The following is a 20,542-nucleotide window of genomic DNA, read 5'->3' on the forward strand; positions in this document are numbered from 1 at the left end:
CACAATTACCCTTTAACTAGGAATTATAGGTAATATGACTCAATCAAGAGTTTAAATAATAATATATATACAAATGCTCATTGTTAGTAAGCCATAGAAATAATGTTGTCTACATGTTACATCAAGTTGAACAACATAATCACAAGTTTCACATCATATTCTTATTATAAATTAATCTCATACACAAGGAATATGTCCGAGCTCATATTTATTCGGAAATATCTCTCAACAATGAGACTTCAGAGTTGCCACTTGCACAATTTTCCTTCCCTTGAGGAAATTAAAACTTATATAAAGCATTCATAGGATGCAGATCAATATTACTATTGCAGTACTTCAACAATTTCTATTACAAGGCTTTCATTGTTTAACAACATCTGAAAGTCAACCTCATTTTAGGTGAAGATCAAGTGGCGCTCTAACTAGCCTGCATGATCAATGCCCTACTTCTTAATTACTCCCAGGTCGAGTGGTGAAACCGAAGTTTACTTAAAAACCACCTTCCTAGACAGAGTATTCAAGAGTGATGACTTTTCCATGTTCTCATTAAATTACAATTGAAGCATATGATATATGCTCTTATTTTTATACAAATAATTTTAGTAAAAAGTTTGAGCAATATCTTTGCACAAATTATTTCAATCAATGTCATTAGTATTCAACATACTAAAGAAGCAAGTACTACTAAGTAATCAAAATCTAGGCAACTCAACTAGAATTCAGTACTAAGACAATCATACTTCATGCGAATTCTTAGAACTAGAGCAAATATAGTTACTCAAAAAATAACTACTTATTTAAAGAGACTCAATACTCATCTTGTTTTGTCAGATTGACTTTTGCTAGTTTTGCCCTTGTGATGGTAGCACTGGTGTGCTCGGTGTCCTTGCTTTCTGCATAGAAAACACCTTCCTTTGAACTTCTTGATTTTTCTACTCCTTTCGTTGTAGATGGTTCTGACACTTTGATTTTCAGTTTCATTGGCACCGTACTTTTCTGACAGTGATTCCCAAATGACTTTTGCCGATTCTTGTTTGACATAGATGTCGAACAAATCGTCATTCATTTGTGACAGCTGGTATCCTCTGGCTGCCGCATTGTCATTTCTAAATTGCATCAGAGTTACACCCGGTTCTTGACCCGGAATGTAATCTATTTTAGGACTGCTTTCTCTCGATTCTTCACCCGGAGTGTAATCAGGTTCATGGTTAGCTTTTGTAGCAACAAAAGGAGAGAACACCGTTGGAGTAGGTTTAGGTGCAAATGAATATAGCACGTAAACCAACTTTAACTGTTCAAAGAGGATATGCATTCTTTGAGCCCACCTACTGTAATTTTTTGCATCGAGCGCAGTGATCTTTGATAGATCGGGTATGACATAAGGTGTCATACCGCTAAAAGTTGACTGTTGCATAAATAACGCTTTTAAGGTAGTGTTATTATAACACGGCACAGATTTTCTTTCTACCATACACCCATAGTGTCCGTGCTTCTTAAAAGGCTTCCAGATCGTGCGTTAACGTTGTTCTTTTCCCCAACAATTAAAAGCGCTATTTATGCATTGTTGTGGAAAAGAACAACGTCAACGCACGATCTGGAAGCCTTTTAAGAAGCACAGACACTATGGGTGTATGGTAGAAAGAAAATCTGTGCCGTGTTATAATAACACTACCTTAAAAGCGTTATTTGCCCGGTAACGGTGTAGTTAGAACCCTGGCACGCTTTCGACAGGCTACACAGACCTACTACGGATAGCTTGCACTAGCAATCACGCAGGCGAACCTCACTTATTGCTCAGACTTTAGAGGCATACGAGAGAGGAAGAAGGGAAATTGGAATATTCTTTTCCTTGCATTTAGATAGTGTTGTATTACCCCTTTATATAATACAAGATAAAGCCACCACTCTTTATTCTAGCCACAAACCAACGCATAACAAGGGGAGTGGAAAAAGCATGTTGCCACACTTTTGTACACAAATGACGGAAAAGCTAGTTTGAAGCCGAAATAGTTGCTGCCTCGTTTGAATGGATTTCCAACAGACATAGATACTGACATCAAAAGCAGTAATACTTTATAGACAACAAGGGTTTGAGAGTAGTAAGGCTTTCTACAAGTCTATAAAGTGACGTAAAACTTACGACATCACAACAAGACTTTGTTGAATCCTGTTGGTAGAAAAACAATAATAATCAAATAAAATTGACTATTATTTTCTGGAAAGAAGGGAAGAAAAGATGAAGAATTTTGGCTAGTGTTTGGTGTTGGGTTTTTGCAAGAGTCAAGTGAGCACTCTTCACTTAAAACCTTATTTGCCACCTCCCGAAGATGCTAGGAGCGTTGTTGTAACACCCCGAAATTTTTAACTTTTGAAGCTTATATAATAAAGGTAAATTCTCATTAAATCCCAAAACATAATATAAAGAGTACGGGGTGCTATGCCACACCTGAGCTAGAGAACTCAGATGCACAGGCTAACTAACTAATATCCTCAATAATGTAAATGTATAAGCATGGCACGCAGGCCGAAAGGGAAACTATCTACTTCTACGCTTCAAGACTCTAGCGCGCTCCAGTGTCTACTCCTCTGTGCCTGAAAGCCAAATATATCTGTTCAGCGAGAGATGCTGGTAACCCACTTCAACGCGTTGAAATACAATACATATAGGCATATATATAGATATAAGAAAAACCATTTCGAAGCATGAAGATATATCCTAAGAGACTCTAGCTTTTCAAACGAGGAATAGACTCGACAGATAGGGATAAACACAATCAATAGTCATAACCAAGCATATACAGTTTACTAGCATGTATCCTATGGTCACGTTTTCATAACATTCGTAACGTCAAACCATCCATATCTCATCACATAGCACACTTTGATGGCGCCACAGGACCAATCGCATACCCATACATGAGGGTCAGCGCATATAGCTCTGACACGGCCCCGCAGCACCCTGCCCCGTATCGCAACACGGAGGGGTCGATCGCAACCGACCGATGAACCGCAGCTCATCATAATGTTTGATCGCAACCAAACAGTGGACCGCAGCCCAAGAGTAGTCATCTGACCGCAGCCAGGAATATGAACCGCAGCTCATGTAAAACGTTTGATCGCAACCAAACGGTGGACCGCAACCCGAGAGTGTAAATCTGACCGCAGCCAGCTTCTGAACCGCAGCTCAGGGAATAACCAATTTGATAGCAACCAAATTGGGGTATCATGCACACATAACACATAGCAAGCACATGCAACCCACATTAACACATTGGGAAGGGAAGAAAACGTATAATGAAACCTATGCGTGGCCATCCACAAACTAGGAATAATCCTAAGGGGTTCATACTTCTTTCACCTAGGCCAACGGGATACCAATTCAACTAGCATGCGATATATAAGACTCATTTATCCTACGAACGGTACCCGAAACATCAAACTAGACTTAGGCACGATAAACGGAGTCCGTTGGGACACCACGGGGGTCGGGGGAACAACAAACGGGGAAGCCGGGATCCTGAAGTGGGGTAATTTCCAGCGGGTAGCCGGTGGGTGAGGGGTTACCCGCCGGCTGCCCGCCGGTGGCACATTTCCGGGCAGCGGGTGCCCGGCGGGCAGTTGCCTGCCCGCTGCCGGCGACGTCCCTCCTGGCCGCGGGTAGGTGGTGGGTCCCCTACCCCCACCTACCCCCCACTGACTCTTTTTCACCAATAATGCCCCGGGAACCTTTGTGGAACCCGAAACCATGCTTAGACACTTTAAAACGCAATTGATGCCAACACGTAGACATTTAACGGATCAAAAGCGAGAAACATATGGCACATATCCTATCATGCTTTCTAAACATAATTAACACCCCAAACATGCGAATTCCCACCCAACACATTAAGAATAACATCATACGAGTTTCACGTTGCATCCTAGGGCTCTAATCACAATTAAATCATCAAGAACGTAACCCGTCTTTTAATCATCAAGAAACAATACAATTTATCAAGAATATCTCATAATCGTTAAGAATCCGAATTCCCCAAGAATATCACACAATCATCAAGAAACCCTTTTCATCATCAAGATTATCAAGATAAAACCATATCACCAATTATCAAGATCACATCATCAATATAAACAATTCATCAAAACACAAGAATATAGAGGGATGCCTAAGAGGGAGATCATAGCTAAGAAAATAGGGTTTGTTGAGACATGGGTTACCTCTTAGCCTTAATTAATTTCCTTGGCTATGAAGGGTCTTTCTTTAAGCTTTCTTCTTTCTTGATTTCTCCTAAGGGAATTCTTGGAGCTCCTTGTGTGGTGCAAGATTATTGTGGTGGGGGTTCTAGGTGCTTCCTATGTTCCCCTATTTATATATTTAAGAGTCTTAATTAGGGCCCAAATACTATAGGCTTGCTAACTCTATTCCTTTTAGGACTAGGGGTTGGGTTTAGAGATGAGGGCCCACGGACTATGGTGGGCCTTTTCCTAATTAATTATTGTAATTTAATTCTTTCTTTGGGTAATTGGTTAAGTGATTAATTGGTTTTAGGGATCGTAACACGGGGTGTTACAGTTGTGGCCTAGGCTTCCCAGGATAAAACTTGCTATGATTCAATGTTTGAGCATTCAAACAAAGAAACCGGCGAGCAAGACAATGGCTATGAACACAATATAGCTAAAGAAGGAGTAGAAGCAGAGAGGTTTTGAGGCTAAAAGATGAACTTTCGTGTTCTATTTTCTGTGTAAAAACTCTACTGCACAACTCTTCTTTTTATAAGGGTGGAGGACTTAAATAGCTTTTAATTAGGCACTTAAGGGCACCCCCACTACACCTGGTAACAGCAACCATTACCATGGGTTTCAATTCAAAATTTAAGATTAGAATTAATTCAAAGAATGAATTCCGTAATAGTAAGAATTGAACACCCAACAGTCACAGAAAGTAGTACAGGTTCGTGCAGGCCGAAACTTCCAGTTTCGGCCATGGCCCTTATACAATCTCGGCCCGCAAGGCCGAGACATAGGTTTCGGCCTGTGCAATTCAAAATTTAAGATTGGAATTAATTTAAAGAATTAATTCCTTAACAGTAAGAATTGAACACCCAACGGTCACAGAAAGCAGTACAGGTTCGTGCAGGCCGAAACTTCCTGAAGAACCCAGATTCCAAATGAACAAATTCAAACTTGAAAGGGATCTTTCTGATTCTTGAAGAATGAGGGGCAAAGGGATTGATCAAGAAAGATCTTTTGTTCTTATTAGAAGATCGTGATTGGATCCGCATATGTTTGGTAAAGAGAATAATCTTCTCCTTTGAGAATAATAAAAAATGGACAGTGTTCAATTGGAACATGAAAACGTGACTTAATTGGTCCTAGTTACTCTTCGGGGCGGAGTGGAAGAGAGAGGGGATTATCGAATGCGGAAAAGGATCCAATGAATTCGAAAGAATTGAACGAGGAGCCGTATGAGGTGAAAATCTCATGTACGGTTCTGTAGAGTGGCAGTAAGGGTGACTTCCAGTTTCGGCCATGACCCTTATACAATCTCGGCCCGCACCGAGACATAGGTTTCGGCCTTGGGTGGAAAATGATTCCAAAGTTTGGCATAACTTAGCCTGCAAGGCCAGCCAATTTCCAAACAACATTCGTGCCCGCGCACACGAGCTCAGGCTTGAATCAAGCCTTTTTCAATCTCTGCTATACAATTTTACAAGCTTCAAAAGAGCTCTTGTATATAAGGGGGGGAAATCTTCATTCCAAAGCAATGTGGGACAAAAGCTCACTTTTTCCCTTCATTTTCTAACTCAAATGGGTCTACTTTGAGAATCAATATCTCATTCACCCATTATCCGTTTTGAGCGTACAATATATCTATCTCTTCGTCTCACTACGAAGAATCCGAATCCACTTTGACCCGACCCAAATCAGAAGTGGAGCCCACTGATAATTGTATCACAAAATAGCCACTTAACATGCCATTTTATGCCATTTTAAGCTATTTTTTCCAACAGACTTTACGTACAACATCAAAGGTTCTTGAGAGTTCAAGTGTTTCTTGATAATATCCTCATTAACCTTAAGTTTTTTTACCTAAATTTATTTAACTGTTTATTGCAGTCGATAAACTAGATTACAAATTTGTGTAGTAAACTAATCAAATAGTTAATACTTGACAAAATTACAATTCCTTAAAATGTGTGTTCAAAGTATGCTTATTGACTCATTTACTAGTTTAGCAGTTAACAATTCAAATTATCAATTATGAAATGAAATTGAATCAAATAGAAAGTAAATGAAGAGCAACACACAGAGATTTGTTTACCTAACGCGATGCAATCCACATCTATGTCTGGGGAAAATAAGTCAGGTCGAACAGATCGAGCTTCAAAAAATTAGGCTTGGGCTTATATGTAAGCTTTTTTTTAGGCTATAGTATGAGCCTACAATTGGCTTGGTATGACCTTAAGCCTGTTTAAAAGCCTATTTATATGTATGCCATTAAAAAAATTTAAAAATATAATACTCGTTGTGCCTCAGAAAATATTAATGACAACAGTGACTGAGAAAGGATATTTATAAATTTACTTGAACAATCACAGCCTTGCAATCACAGGAGAGAAAGTGATCAGAAGAATTGGGGATTTTAGAATGTTAGGGTTTGATATATATATATATATATATATATATATATATATATATATATATATATATATATATATATATATATATATATATATATATATATATATATATATATATATACTCAGGTTCCAGTGCGGGTGAATGCTTCCCGTGCGGTTGTGCGGGTGATTAATGTGCGTGAGTTTTATACTTAATGTGCTTGACTCTTGCGCTTAAGGTGCGTGAGCTTTGTGCTTAATGTGCGTGAGTGTATAGTGCTTAATGTGCGTGAGTTTTGTACTTACGATGCGTGAGTTTTGTGCTTAAGATGCGTGAGCTGTGTGCTTAATGTGCAATGTGCGATGTGCGTGAGTGTGTACTTAACCTCTCACTGTTTGTGGTAGAGAGCCAAGTGGGTGAAAGGAGGAGATAAATGTATAGTTTCAGAACGGTATTGTTGTACTGGGTTATTAGCGTCCAACCCACCATCAACGAGGTTGAATTCTCGTTCCCTTCCTTGAGAATCGTTATTCTTGAAATAGTGGGTTGGTAGATAAATTGGTGCTGCAGAGGTGCTAATGCATACTTCTGAGAGCTGCGCATCCCAAATAGAATATTCTGGTGCCTATATTACAGATGACGACTTGAGAAGCGAAGCTGACGCCATTTCTTTCCAGAGATGAGACATTTACTGCTTTTAAGAACATTTATTTTTGTTTATGTGCTTAATGTGCGTGTGTTGTGTACTTAACGTGCGTTAGTTTAATGCTTAATGTGCTTCCAACCGCACAACTGCACGGGAAGCCTCAAATGCACCTGATCCCTTATATATATATATATATATATATATATATATATATATATATATATATATATATATATATATATATATATATATATATATATATATATATATATATATATATATATATATATATATATATATATATATATTTATTTATTTATTTATTTATTTATATATGTTGGTCCCGGTAGTGTTAGAATGAGAGTCTAGAGGGAGGGGGGGGGGGGGGGGGGGTAAATAGACTCTTCTCGATTTTAGGCAGATAGCAATCTTTCGGGGTTGTAGCGCAGCGGATAGATTAAGTTGATTTTAGTTGCTTTGCACAGTTTGAAGTTTTAAGATAACTTTCGGTTTGGACGAATGATAATGCAATGCTAGAAAGTAAAGCACGAAAGTAAAAAGATAGAGAGACGAGAGTTTTTATAGTGGTTCGGCCAACTTTGCCTACTCCACTCTTCTTCCACAACTTATGGAAGGTTTGCACTATCACTCGTTAGTACAAATATACACGAAAGCTTCTTTGATCACTAAGCCGGACAGCTTCCTGTAGGTTTTTCAACTCTGCGAGTTTACTCCGCCTCTATCAACGTCTTCTTCAGAGTTGAGGTTGGTAGAAAATAAATTCTGATTTCTCCAACACGGTAAAGTCTTGACTTAATGATGGATGATTGCTTCGTACAAGATGCAAGACTTCTTCAAGGTGGAAGATGAAGATTGATGAACTTCTTTAAAAATCTTCACGCCTTGAAAACTGGTTCACAAAAGCTTGGTAAGGAGGTGAGCTTGTATAAGAGCTTTTGCTTGAGAGTATTGATCGAGTGAAAAGAACCAGCACCTTCTAAGTTGATGAAGGTGGGTATTTATAGGTGTGGAAAATTTCATCCGTTGGAGGGAGATGATATTTCAAACCTATTATCCAGTGGGTAAGGACCAGGGAGCTTGGCGCAATAAATGCTCCATTAATGCAGTTTGTACCATGTAGCCGTTAGAGTCATGAACAACCTTAGGGTTTTTTGTCTTTTAGCTTATGAAGGATAGTACAACTTCATTTAATGCTCCTGGGTATATGTGTCCCACACTTTAAGGTCCTTTTTGTCCCTATGATGGTTAATCAACTCAGACAGTAGAGACATTCTTCTCGTTATGGGAGAGAATGAGTGTCTTGATAAATCTTCATAAAGGTTACTGTCTTGTCGAGATGGTTGATAACCTGAGGTGATCTTTCGTTGTTGAAGCCTTTGATTTCGTGCTCTTTGTCTCTTTTCGCTTTGGTAGACCTAACTAAGAAACATAACTCGTTTTCGTGTGTTTGTCTAGCTTAACACGAATTACAAAATGAGTTATGGCAACTTTCGTCTAGAACAAAAGCAGTGATAAAAAAATAACGAAAGTTATGGGTCAACATTCTAAGTCACATTGGTATCATCAAAATCCTAATACAAGAGTTCCTAACAATTTCCCCCTTTTTGATGATGCCAAAACCTATACTCTTCTTATAAGGCTGGTAAATGTCCCATAAAGGATTCTTTATTTCAAAACAGCCATTATTGAGAGTTTACAAGTCATTTCTAAAGACAATACAAATTGTTGATAAGATACTGACAAGTAACTTAGACAAACGACACGAAAGATGTAACAACGAAGAATTCATATATAGATAAAAAGACTTACAAAAAGTTTAAGGAGAGCAGAATGTAAAGTATTTTACATTTCTAACAGTTTCGCCTTCTGCAGCTTGGCCTCCTTTCGTTCACGGTTGTCTCTTTCTCTTTGCTCCTTGAACATTCTGTCATAATCAATATCTTTATTGATAAGATCTCTGAAAACCTTGATTGGGTTCTTCTTGACTAGGTCTTCATATTTTCCTTTGATATTGAGGCTTGTATAGTTGTTGTAAGCGTCGAGAATGTTTTCTCCTTCTACAATGCCTAATTTCCACCAAGAGATGAGATCGAAAGATTGCATTCCTTCTGTGTAGCTTTTTCTAGATTCGGTGTGAATTTTAAAAGCTGCACTGTATATGACTCCTGATTCAGATTTCTTGGTCACTTTCGTGACATCTTTGATCAGCTCCTTTACTCGTTCTCTTTCCCGAAGTTCGTGCTCTCTGTCTAGTGCTTCCTTTTCATGCTTGTCCCATAACTCTCTGTTAGTTCTCTTGATCCTTTCGTTTTTGAGAGCTTATGTGGTCTTGCCTTGTATGGTTATCTCTTGTCTTCATCCAGACAGGAACATTGCATCCTTCAAAGCGTTTTCCGCTTCCTTCTTCATAAGGCTTAAATTCAACAAAATTTCCCACACCATCCATTGTTACAGTTCTATCTCTCATAAGCTTTTGCCTGAGGTTCTTCTTTTCTCTCTTAGAGAGTCCACTGAAGTTGAATTTAGATTCAGAACCGAAAGATTGGCGAGGCTTCCTAGAATGATGTCGGGAATGTGAATGCTGGTGATCACGAGACGAGTGATGTCTTGATTGTGAAGGTTGGTGATCACAAGACTTGGAAGTTGGAGGCAGAGACTTTATTCTTCTTCTATCAGAGTCTCTTTGTGCATCCCTATGATGATCATCATCCTTATCATCAGGATTCCTCTTTCCCCCTTTTTGGCATCATCAGCACACGTAGTAGGAGCTGGGGGAGACAAATTGCTAATAGCAATCAAAATGTCTTGCACATACCCAAGAATCTGGAGCGAATACTGACCCATTTGATAGGAGTTATCGTGTGCAGTCTCAATCTTTGTACATGCTAAATCAACTCTCTCTTTGAGACTGTAATGAGAGTGCTTGATTTCATGTTGTTGACGTGCCACCTTGTTCACAGCAGTTTGAAGCTCATGAAGTTCTTTCGCCAGTTGAGCTTTATAAGATCTTTTCGGTTGAGCTGACGGTTGTGATTGAGGTTGAGCTTGAGGTGGAGGACGAGATTGAGCTTGAGCAGCCAAAAGTTGGTCTACTTTCTTGGATAACTCTTCCATGGTTTGGGAATCCTTGCGGCGAAGGGACAGATATTCTTGGTGCATAAGTTCGGCTGTATGAACCGTGCCCATCATTAGGTTCATGATGCGACGTGGAGACATTGGTGGAGAATCGGCTTCAATGTTTGTGGGTGAAGTATTCATTGGTTCCTCTCGAGGTGGTGCATCCTTTTTGCCACCACTGGCTGAGCTGATAAGAATAGGTGTGGCATCTTATCGCTTGATAGGTGATTTGTCCATGTGATCAATATGGGGGACGATGGCACGACATAGATCTTCAAGATGTGCATTTGAAATATCTTCAGCAGGAGGAATTCCAATCTGAGGGGAGGCTTCAAGCAATCCACTTGCTGTTGAGATCTCAGGCCTAAGTGATGCTTCCCTTTTGTCATCACTTTTTGAGGATGAATGTTGAGATGAAGTTCTTTCGGGTATTTGTTCATCAGCAACTAAGAGAGGAGATTCACTATCATAATTCGGGTTACCCCTATTGTTGTCATCATCATCATTGCCTGAATCATCATCTGCATCTTCATCTTCAGCATCATCTTCATCATCATCTTCAGCATCATCATCATTTTCATCATCAACATCTTCAACATGGTCATCTTCTTGGTTCTGTTCATCTTCGGGATCAATCTCCCTTCCTTCATCATCTTTCAATCCGCTGACATTGCACCCCGGATCATTTTGATGAGTTCTTTCCAATTCAGTTTTAATTTTGGATAGGAGAAGTGCATATCGAAGTTCCTTCATTTCTTCAACAAAGGCTGGATCTAAAGGCGGCTTGTTAAGCTCAATGCAAAGGGGTGCCTTTTCTTTCTCGAGAGAGCGATTGGTCACTTTTTAGGAGTACACTCGTCTGATCGTTTCAAGACGCAGTGCTTCATAAAAATCTTTCGTGCCGATCCACTCTAAGGCAAATTCTTCCTCATCCTTCATTACTTCAGATGTTTCAAGAAGTGTATTTAACGGAGATGTGCGCCACTTTTGCCATTGCATGACCCTATTGAATTCATTCTCTATAGATTCCCGAAGCAGTTGATCCCTTGTTGGAGGGATTGGTGCAGCTTCTGGTACTGTCACAATTGCTTTCGGGTCAACAACATTTTCAGCTTTCAAACAGTTGTCCTCAACTACCGATGCATGTTCTTGTGTCAGAATATTCGATACCTGTTCTGCAAGGGTAGGTTCTTGTGGAAGGGAAATTTCGGTGGGAAAAACATCAGCAGCAATCGGGTTAGCAATCACTTCTCTCGTCTCTTCTGGAAAACCAGGTTTTTGTGGGAGACTTAAGTGATTGACCTCCGTTTCCACAACAGCAGGTTCTTGTGTCGAACATGGAGATAGTCGCTCTGCTGAGATGGGTTCTTATGGATGGAGGGTTTTCGGAGGACATGCGTCTGAGGAAGATCTATCCTTCCTTTTCTTGGAAGCTTTCGCCTTATCTTCCCCCTGAGAAGATGCTTCTTTTGCCTTTTCATCCAACTTCGACGAAGAAGGGGGAACAGATTTTGCTTTTACAGGGGAGCGAAATCGTCCTGTTGATTTTTTTCCGAGAGTGGAGAGAACGATATTGTCATCATCATTCGAAGAATCCTCCACAACAACTGGATTCGTTGATGGAACAGGTGGTGTTTGTGTCGTCCTTTCGTCTGGAAGCTCTGTTGTGGACTTTGGTGGTGTAGAGGTCGGTTGCTCTTCAGGTACTTCTTTCGTCTTGACACGAGACGAACTCTTTTCTTTCTTTCGTCGTTTAGGCTTTGGTTGGTCATCTTCCGAATCTTTCGCCTTCTTAGACTTGCGTTTGGATTTGACCAATTCCAATGGTATCTCCAACTCCAACGCTTTCTGCTTGTCATACCCCGTGGGCTTATACTTCATGTGGCACATCTTCTGTCTAGGCCTAACTCATGCTCTTAGGGGGATATTCTTCGTGGTAAGGAGATGACTTACCAAAAATTCGAACCCCATCTTCTTTGAGATATCTCCTACAGATGTTCTACCATGTGTGATGACATGGAGAAGGTTGTTGAAGATGATTTTTGACCAATCTATCTTGTGTTCATTAAGAAATGCGTGCAGCATTTTTAACTTGTCCTTTGTCACGTCGTCTGTGCCCGACGTCTTGTGCTCTACGATCTTATTAAAGATATCCACTGTGAACTCGTAGTCCAATCGGAACCATTTCTTCTTTAGGGGCCACGAGCTTGTGTTGGGAGCTTGCTTATTTTTGATAAATCTATAGAAGTCATTCTGATCATAGTGGTAGAAAGCGAAGTTCGACTTTTATGACTCATCTCGCTGAGGAAATTCGTAGGCCGTCTGAAGATCCTCCGATGTGAGTCATAAAAGTTGAGGTTGGTAGAAAATAAATTCTGATTTCTCCAACACGGTAAAGTCTTGACTGAATGATGGATGATTGCTTCGTACAAGATGCAAGACTTCTTCAAGGTGGAAGATGAAGATTGATGAACTTCTTTAAAAATCTTCACGCCTTGAAAACTGGTTCACAAAAGCTTGGTAAGGAGGTGAGCTTGTATAAGAGCTTTTGCTTGAGAGTATTGATCGAGTGAAAAGAACCAGCACCTTCTAAGTTGATGAAGGTGGGTATTTATAGGTGTGGAAAATTTCATCCGTTGGAGGGAGATGATATTTCAAACCTATTATCCAGTGGGTAAGGACCAAGGAGCTTGGCGCAATAAATGCTCCATTAATGCAGTTTGTACCATGTAGTCGTTGGAGTCATGAACAACCTTAGGGTTTTTTGTCTTTTAGCTTCTGAAGGATAGTACAGCTTCATTTAATGCTCCTGGGTATATGTGTCCCACACTTTAAGGTCCCTTTTGTCCCTGTGATGGTTAATCAACTCAGACAGTAGAGACATTCTTCTCGTTATGGGAGAGAATGAGTGTCTTGATAAATCTTCATAAAGGTTACTGTCTTGTCGAGATGGTTGATAACCTGAGGTGATCTTTCGTTGTTGAAGCCTTTGATTTCGTGCTCTTTGTCTCTTTTCGCTTTGGTAGACCTAACTAGGAAACATAACTCGTTTTCGTGTGTTTGTCTAGCTTAACACGAATTACAAAATGAGTTATGGCAACTTTCGTCTAGAACGAAAGCAGTGATAAAAAAATAACGAAAGTTATGGGTCTACATTCTAAGTCACATTGGTATCATCAAAATCCTAATACAAGAGTTCCTAACAATATATATATATATATATATATATATATATATATATATATATATATATATATATATATATATATATATATATATATATATATATATATATATATATATATATATATATATATATATATACACACACACACACACACACACACTTGAGGTTATATTGTAAATATAAAACAAAAAATATAGGGTATATTTGTAATATATTTTTTTTATCTACACTACTCTCTTCATTGCCATCTTCTCCTTGATCTTCTTCTTGGGTTACAGTCCTCAGCTTCTTGTGCGGTATGCGAAATCTATCAAGAAGAGTTCTTTTTTCATCAAAAGGCAACTGACTCAACTTGGCAAGGGTATGGTACTCATTGCAATCCACTCGATACAGATCGTAGAACCTCAAATTCGGGGCATTCAATATCATCCTCCCTGACTGCTCAGCTACCTCCCCAATCAAGCGTACACCCTTTTGCAGAAAAATCCAACTCAACAGCTTTCCATACGCCATACTTTTGCGGGTAACATTGTTACAGAATTCCATATGACTGATCATGAGGGTAGGTAACTTGAATCTAATTCGGTGCTTCAGAAAATAGGCAAACGTACATTCCAAACTATCAACACTTTTTCCTTTATTCCTACTCGGCAATAAGCCAATAAGTTTTCACTGACAATCAAGGTTAAATTTCTTTGCTCTGGTCAAATCGAAACCCATGTGTATTAATTCATAAGGCCGTATACCATGCATGTAGAGCACGTGGCAGCATGCCAGATGCCCGCCATGTGTTCCCCCTCTGTTCCCTTATAATTAGAGCATTTATTGCTAGAAAGGAAGGACTTTTTAGATTCTCACCTAACCATAGTCAGCTCGGGACTTTGTGACCCATAGTCACTTTTCCCGGAGCTCAGCCACTTCAATCAACAAGTAGATTCGTACAATAATCATACTATCCAAATCTGACTACCTATACTTATCCACGTACCCTGGTGTATTTACCACATCAATAACAAAGATTGAAGATGCATCACATGCTTGTTTGAATAGGAAGTGATACGCACGGAAAAACCAATAATGTATCACTCTAAATTATATAAATTTAACTCAGACAACTCTAATTACGTTTACCATTATGAAGGAACATAATCCTCTTGGTGCTGGGATCGATGATATTACAATGTGAAGTAGCCAAAATTTGTCAAATTAAGCGGGCTTGTAGGGTTCAATATAATATTAGAACGGCATGTCACTATGATATGATATATATGGGTTTGACTTAATTAAATTAGGTATTATTCTTCCCAAATTAGGTATTATTAGGGTGGCAATTCAAAGATACACGGTGGAGATATCATAGAGTCCATGGCTGATACCTACCCTCACACCTAAAGTGTGTGAATATACATTGACATTGACGCATGCTGCATGACTACATTACATCTCAGGGCGGATTCAAAAAATTATCTAAGTGGTGACATAATTCAAATGACTTAAATGTTAATGATAAAACATCAAACACCCATAATATAGTTCAAATACAAAATACATTATAAATTACAATACATTGTTTATGATAGGTTACATGATAGTTAAGGATAGGGGTGTAAACAAAGCAAATAAAAAAAAAATCGATTCGTGATTCGAATTCGAATATGTTGATTCGAATTCGAATATTTCGAATACGAATCCGAATTCAAATATTTCTCGAATGCGAATACGAATTAGAGTGTATTCGATTCGAATAGTATTTGAATAATTTATGCTATTTAAATATAAATTTTTATTACATTTTATCTTAATTTATTAGAGAATTTTGTAAAACAATTAAGTTAGGCATTTCGAATTCGAATATTCGAGTCGAATTGAATATATTCGAATAAACTGGTCGAATCGAATACGAATCAAATTTGATATTTGAATATTAAACGAATACGAATATTCGAATATATAGTCGAATTCGAATCGAATACTGGGATATTTGACTCGATTCGATTCGTTTACACCCCTAGTTAGGGACAGAGCCAATACTATACTTGGATAGGGTGAAATTTTAAAACATTTTAATATGATATAAAAATATTTTTGACAAAATATGAAACATAATCAATTAGATAAAATAGTTTGAATAGAAAAAACATTATATCCATAAATACTTTAATTTTAATTTTCTTTTAGCTAAATCAACTTTAAGTTTTTTCTAAATTAATTTAAATAAGAAGAAGTATAATAGAAACTTACAATCACTACATTAACTAAATGATTCACAAAAAAGTAGATTTTAAAAAACATTTAATTTATTAATGGGTTAGAAGGATTAAAATAAAGAAAATTAAAGAACCTAAAATATATTTCATGACATTTTATGTCATACCAAGGTTGCAACCAACTAAGCTACTCAAGTATATAGTAATTTGTCCATAAATTTTGATTATGTGTGTGTGGATCGAAAGGGTGAGGGGGGCAATTGCTCTTATTGCTTCCATTGTAGATCCGTCCATGATGACAGTAAATGTAGTTGTAACAAAGTTATAATTACATGATTGTAAACTTGTTTAATTATTGTTTATTCACTTTTATAATAGTATCAAATTTGATGAATTATATTTTGGAGTTAAAATTGATAAAAAGTATCAATTTGTCCTGGGTACGTCTATTTTGTCAATTGTCTTGTGCATGTGAATATTGACACGTATAGGCACTATATTTTAATTTTATATGTCGTGCCAACTAGCAACTAATTAGGAATAGAAGTGTATTTGGCACACTATTCAAATTATAAACTCCATAGTTTATAATTTATTGATTCAATTAAGAAATCTGCAGCTTTTCTTCTTCCTGCTTATGCCATTTTGAGTTAAAAGCATATCATAAACCGAATAAATGATGCATCTCACACTGATTATTGAAAGAATTTTATAGTAATTCATAAGGTTTGAGTCTGATCTTGAGTAATGCTTTTGAGTTTTATTTATTTAATTACTAATCTTTTTTATGCGCGTTGCACAAAAATATATATCTTATATTTATATTTTTAAAAATAACTAGCAAATCCTTACTAATTAAAATCTATATGAAATCAAATTTATTTATTTATTATATTAATCCAATATATAATGTCTACAAATATTATTATCATTAAAGAATATAAGAAAATATATGATGGATGCAATAATAATAATGAAAAAGATAACGGAAGTTATAACAGTAGGGGTGTTTTTGTTCAACAAATTATATAGTACAACTATAAAAGCAGAATGTACAAAATGATTAACACTAAAAACGTAGACATAAATTAAGGATATAACTTTGATTGAGACTTATTATGATTTTAGATTTATTTTTTACTAAAGGTCAAACTTCTATTTCTAAGTTAACATTTATGATGGAGTTAATACTCATAATCTCATATATCTTCTTTCCAAAAAGGTTGAACCCAACCCGACAGAGCTTCTGGGAGGATGTAAATCATGGTAATTAACTCGACTGACCATGAACCACATAGGCTAGACATTTGTTTTCTGCACACAAGGAGCCCCCCTCACTTTGAGAGGTTATTCTCACACTGCCGCTGGTGAGACTCAATCCCTGGTCATTCTTTCCAACTTTTACCTCTATGACCAGTTGAGCTGCCCATGCGGGCTAATACTGATATATCTTTGCCTAATATCATGTACGTTAATTGTGCTCCTTCTTTCCATTTGAGGGGTGGAAAATTAAACTCAAAACCTGATCTGTTGGAAAATATGGACGAAACTACCATGCATGTTACGTTGTTGAATAAATGAAAGCATATGTTTGAAAGTTGTGATATTATATTAGACTAACCCCATCCTAAAATTAAAGGAAGGGGCTTGTAAGTCGACATGGTAATTTATTTTTCAATTTTTATTTTATTTTATTTTTTATTTGTCTTGCAAGCTTGCTAATTTGGCAAGTTTGCAAACAAGTAAAAAAACTGCAATTTTACAACTTTTGTATTTGTATTTTATTTTATTTTTTTTAATTATTATTGTTAAAAAAGAGAGTTGATCGAAATTATTAATGGAATTTGAAATTGTGGTTTACTTTTAAAAATGAGTTATAATTTAGGGATTAGGGATGCAAAAATAAAAAATAGTGAAAATATTACAAATTTAATAATGTGAAAGTAGTATCTACTTTTGTAAATGAGATACACTTATAGGGATTTAATGCTCAGAAAGTCAGAATAGCCTCCCAAAGTTTTAAACAGCTACTCTCCATTGGGAGAAGATAGTATAAAAGAGATGAAAACACACCCACTGCTCGAGGAATAAGCAAAGAATTTATGGCAAGGAGGAAATGTTTACTTGTTTAGGCATGGAAGAGAGAACGAAGGATTAAGTATATTTAATGCCTCTGCAAGGGTGCTGGCCGGATTTATATTGGATCGGAGTAGTGATACAACAATTAGTTAATGGCTGCACTCAAAATTGATGTGCATGAAGAAATCATCGAATAGTCAAAATTAGGGTCGTTTCAAACAAAATAGGGTCTAGTATGTGCAATATTTTAATTTGGGCCCTCTTATATATATATATATATATATATATATATATATAAAATTGTGCTCAAAATTAAGGGAAAACCAAACAAGCTATTTTAGTAGATCATAATACCTAAAATTGACCAATGGATCCAAAATTGAATGATATTTTAATAATGAATTTATGAGTTAATAATATGCAAAATCCATCCTTAATGCATGCTGTTATGAATGTATAATTATTACAATAATTTATGAATATACGTAACATACTTGGATTTGCATATTAATATATTATGCAATACTTCAGGCAATTTAATATAAACCTCAATATTAAATTAAAAATTCAAATAGCAAATTTAAAACTAATTAATATTTGCTCAAATTGAATGATAATTTAATAATAACTGAAAGAGGAATTAAATTGATCGATTAATCTAGCAGAAGTCTAAATATGATGAATGAAAACTGAAGCAAGCCCAATAACTAAAGTAGGCTTAAATTTTATTTTATTTTATTTTTTATTTTTTATAAAACACTGGACCAGGTCTGCCCAAAATGGGCCTGACTCGACACAAAACATTATATTCTATCATCATCATCATCTTCTTTCTTCAGACAAAGCAAAAACAAACCCTAGCAGCCATGTGGGACGTTTGAAGCAACGAGGGAGAATAGCAGCCACCCGGAGCCGGAGCCAGCGACGGCGCCGCCTGGAAGAGGAGGAGATAGCAGCAGCGAACCGGGAAGCCAACCCGCCTCCGCCGTCTTTCCTTATCGCGGCACCAACGCCATCGCCGGCAAAACCCCTTTACCCGTTGTCGACCCTTAAGAGCAATGTGAAGATGGAGGAGCATTAGCCCGTCGCCTGAAGGAAAAGGACAAGCAGCGACATGGCTGGAAAAACCCAACCTCGCCTCTGCCGTTCGCCCTGGTGCAATGCCAACAACCGCCGCCAATCGACATCAGCCGCGTGTGATCAACAGGCCGACGATCTACAACACCCGGCGGTTCCTCAGCGTCGTTTGCTCGTGGTCGTGGTCCTCACATGCTTTACTCAATGGAATCGGAGAGAAAGGTGACAAAAACAAACGAACGGGAAAAAAACTATTTTTTTTTTTTTGGGTACTGTAACCTCTATTCTCACCGGCAGAAAAGATCGCCGGAAAATCCGAAACACCGGCGATTCTCAAATTCCAGTAGTTCATAATAAAACACAACAGATAATTCCACGAATCCAAAAGGAATTTAAATTGTTCTTTAATGCCAAAAATAATTTTTAGCAGTTCAAAAAATAATCCTTTCGAAATATACCTAAATTATTATATCAAAACTAAATAGATATATGCATATTTCGAAAGAATTAGAATGAACTAATTGAAACCAAAGCATATACAAAAACTTAATGTGTATGAAATTAATGTTGATTTTAGGCAATAACAATCAATCAGGCAGAGATTGTAAAGGCAGGCTCTAATACCAAATGTTAGATATAGAATAATCTAACTATACTGAACTATAGTATACGAGAGATCTGACCTCGTATAAGAGCGGAAGCGTAGCCGTGTTGATCTCCAGCCACAGTTGATATTCCTGTTGTGTTGCCTCTGAACGGTAGACCGTTAGTCATATTTTCCTGTTGTGTTGCCTCTGAACGTTAGACCGTTAGCCATATTCTGCCTCATACCTGACTAAGAACCCTAGATGGTGTATTGGTGTCTACTGAGCAGTATGAGTACCGTGACTGAATGTGCTATATCATCAATCCTCTTGTATCCCATCAATCTAGGATTATATTAGGCATAGAGTTTGGTGGACTAATAACTTCTAGTTATTCAGTCCAGCCAGACCACTTAATAAGCCTCGTCCACTTGCACCACTTAATTAAGGCCCTAATATATAACATACAATATATATATTATTAGGGAAAATCTTACAATCGATACCCATTGTTGAGCTCCGTTGAAATGGTTTCGGGGGTCGAGGGGGGCGTGCGGCTGAGAGAATTAGCACGGCTATATTATGAGGTTTTGGTTATTTATATTAAAATTTGGGGGAATTGACTAAGAAATAAATCCACATCAGCTTATTATTGGTGCCATGTCATCAGGTAAACGAAAACATGTAAAAAATTCTAAGTGAAAAAAACTTAATGGTATACGTTATGAAAGGTCAAGGTGCGGCTTGAAGAATCGGATATATATAGTTCATGGTCCAGATTGACACTTTAGCCTTCAAATAATTCTTTCTCTGCTTCTCTTTTTGTGTAGATTTTTTGAAAAAAAAAAAATACCAGAATACAACACAAGAGATGCATACTGAAAAATACGCATATATAACACTATCTACAATAGATATGACAACAACATATATAAGATGTCCACAGTTGGGATGGTTCTCAACCCATTCAACTGCCCGTATAGTGGACCTCAGTCCTATATCATAT

General features: G+C 37.4%; 1 protein-coding gene across 1 annotated transcript; it reads right to left on the minus strand.

The window, feature by feature from the left end:
- Positions 1-10,612: 10,612 nt before the first annotated feature.
- On the minus strand, positions 10,613-11,155 carry LOC109185557 (nuclear polyadenylated RNA-binding protein 3-like). Its single transcript, XM_019335495.1, has one exon. The coding sequence runs from the start codon at positions 11,153-11,155 to the stop codon at positions 10,613-10,615; it is 543 nt and encodes a 180-aa protein (XP_019191040.1).
- Positions 11,156-20,542: the final 9,387 nt, after the last annotated feature.

This window comes from Ipomoea nil, unplaced genomic scaffold (assembly GCF_001879475.1).
Source record: "Ipomoea nil cultivar Tokyo-kokei standard unplaced genomic scaffold, Asagao_1.1 scaffold1334, whole genome shotgun sequence".
In the NCBI taxonomy this organism is placed as follows: Eukaryota; Viridiplantae; Streptophyta; class Magnoliopsida; order Solanales; family Convolvulaceae; genus Ipomoea; species Ipomoea nil.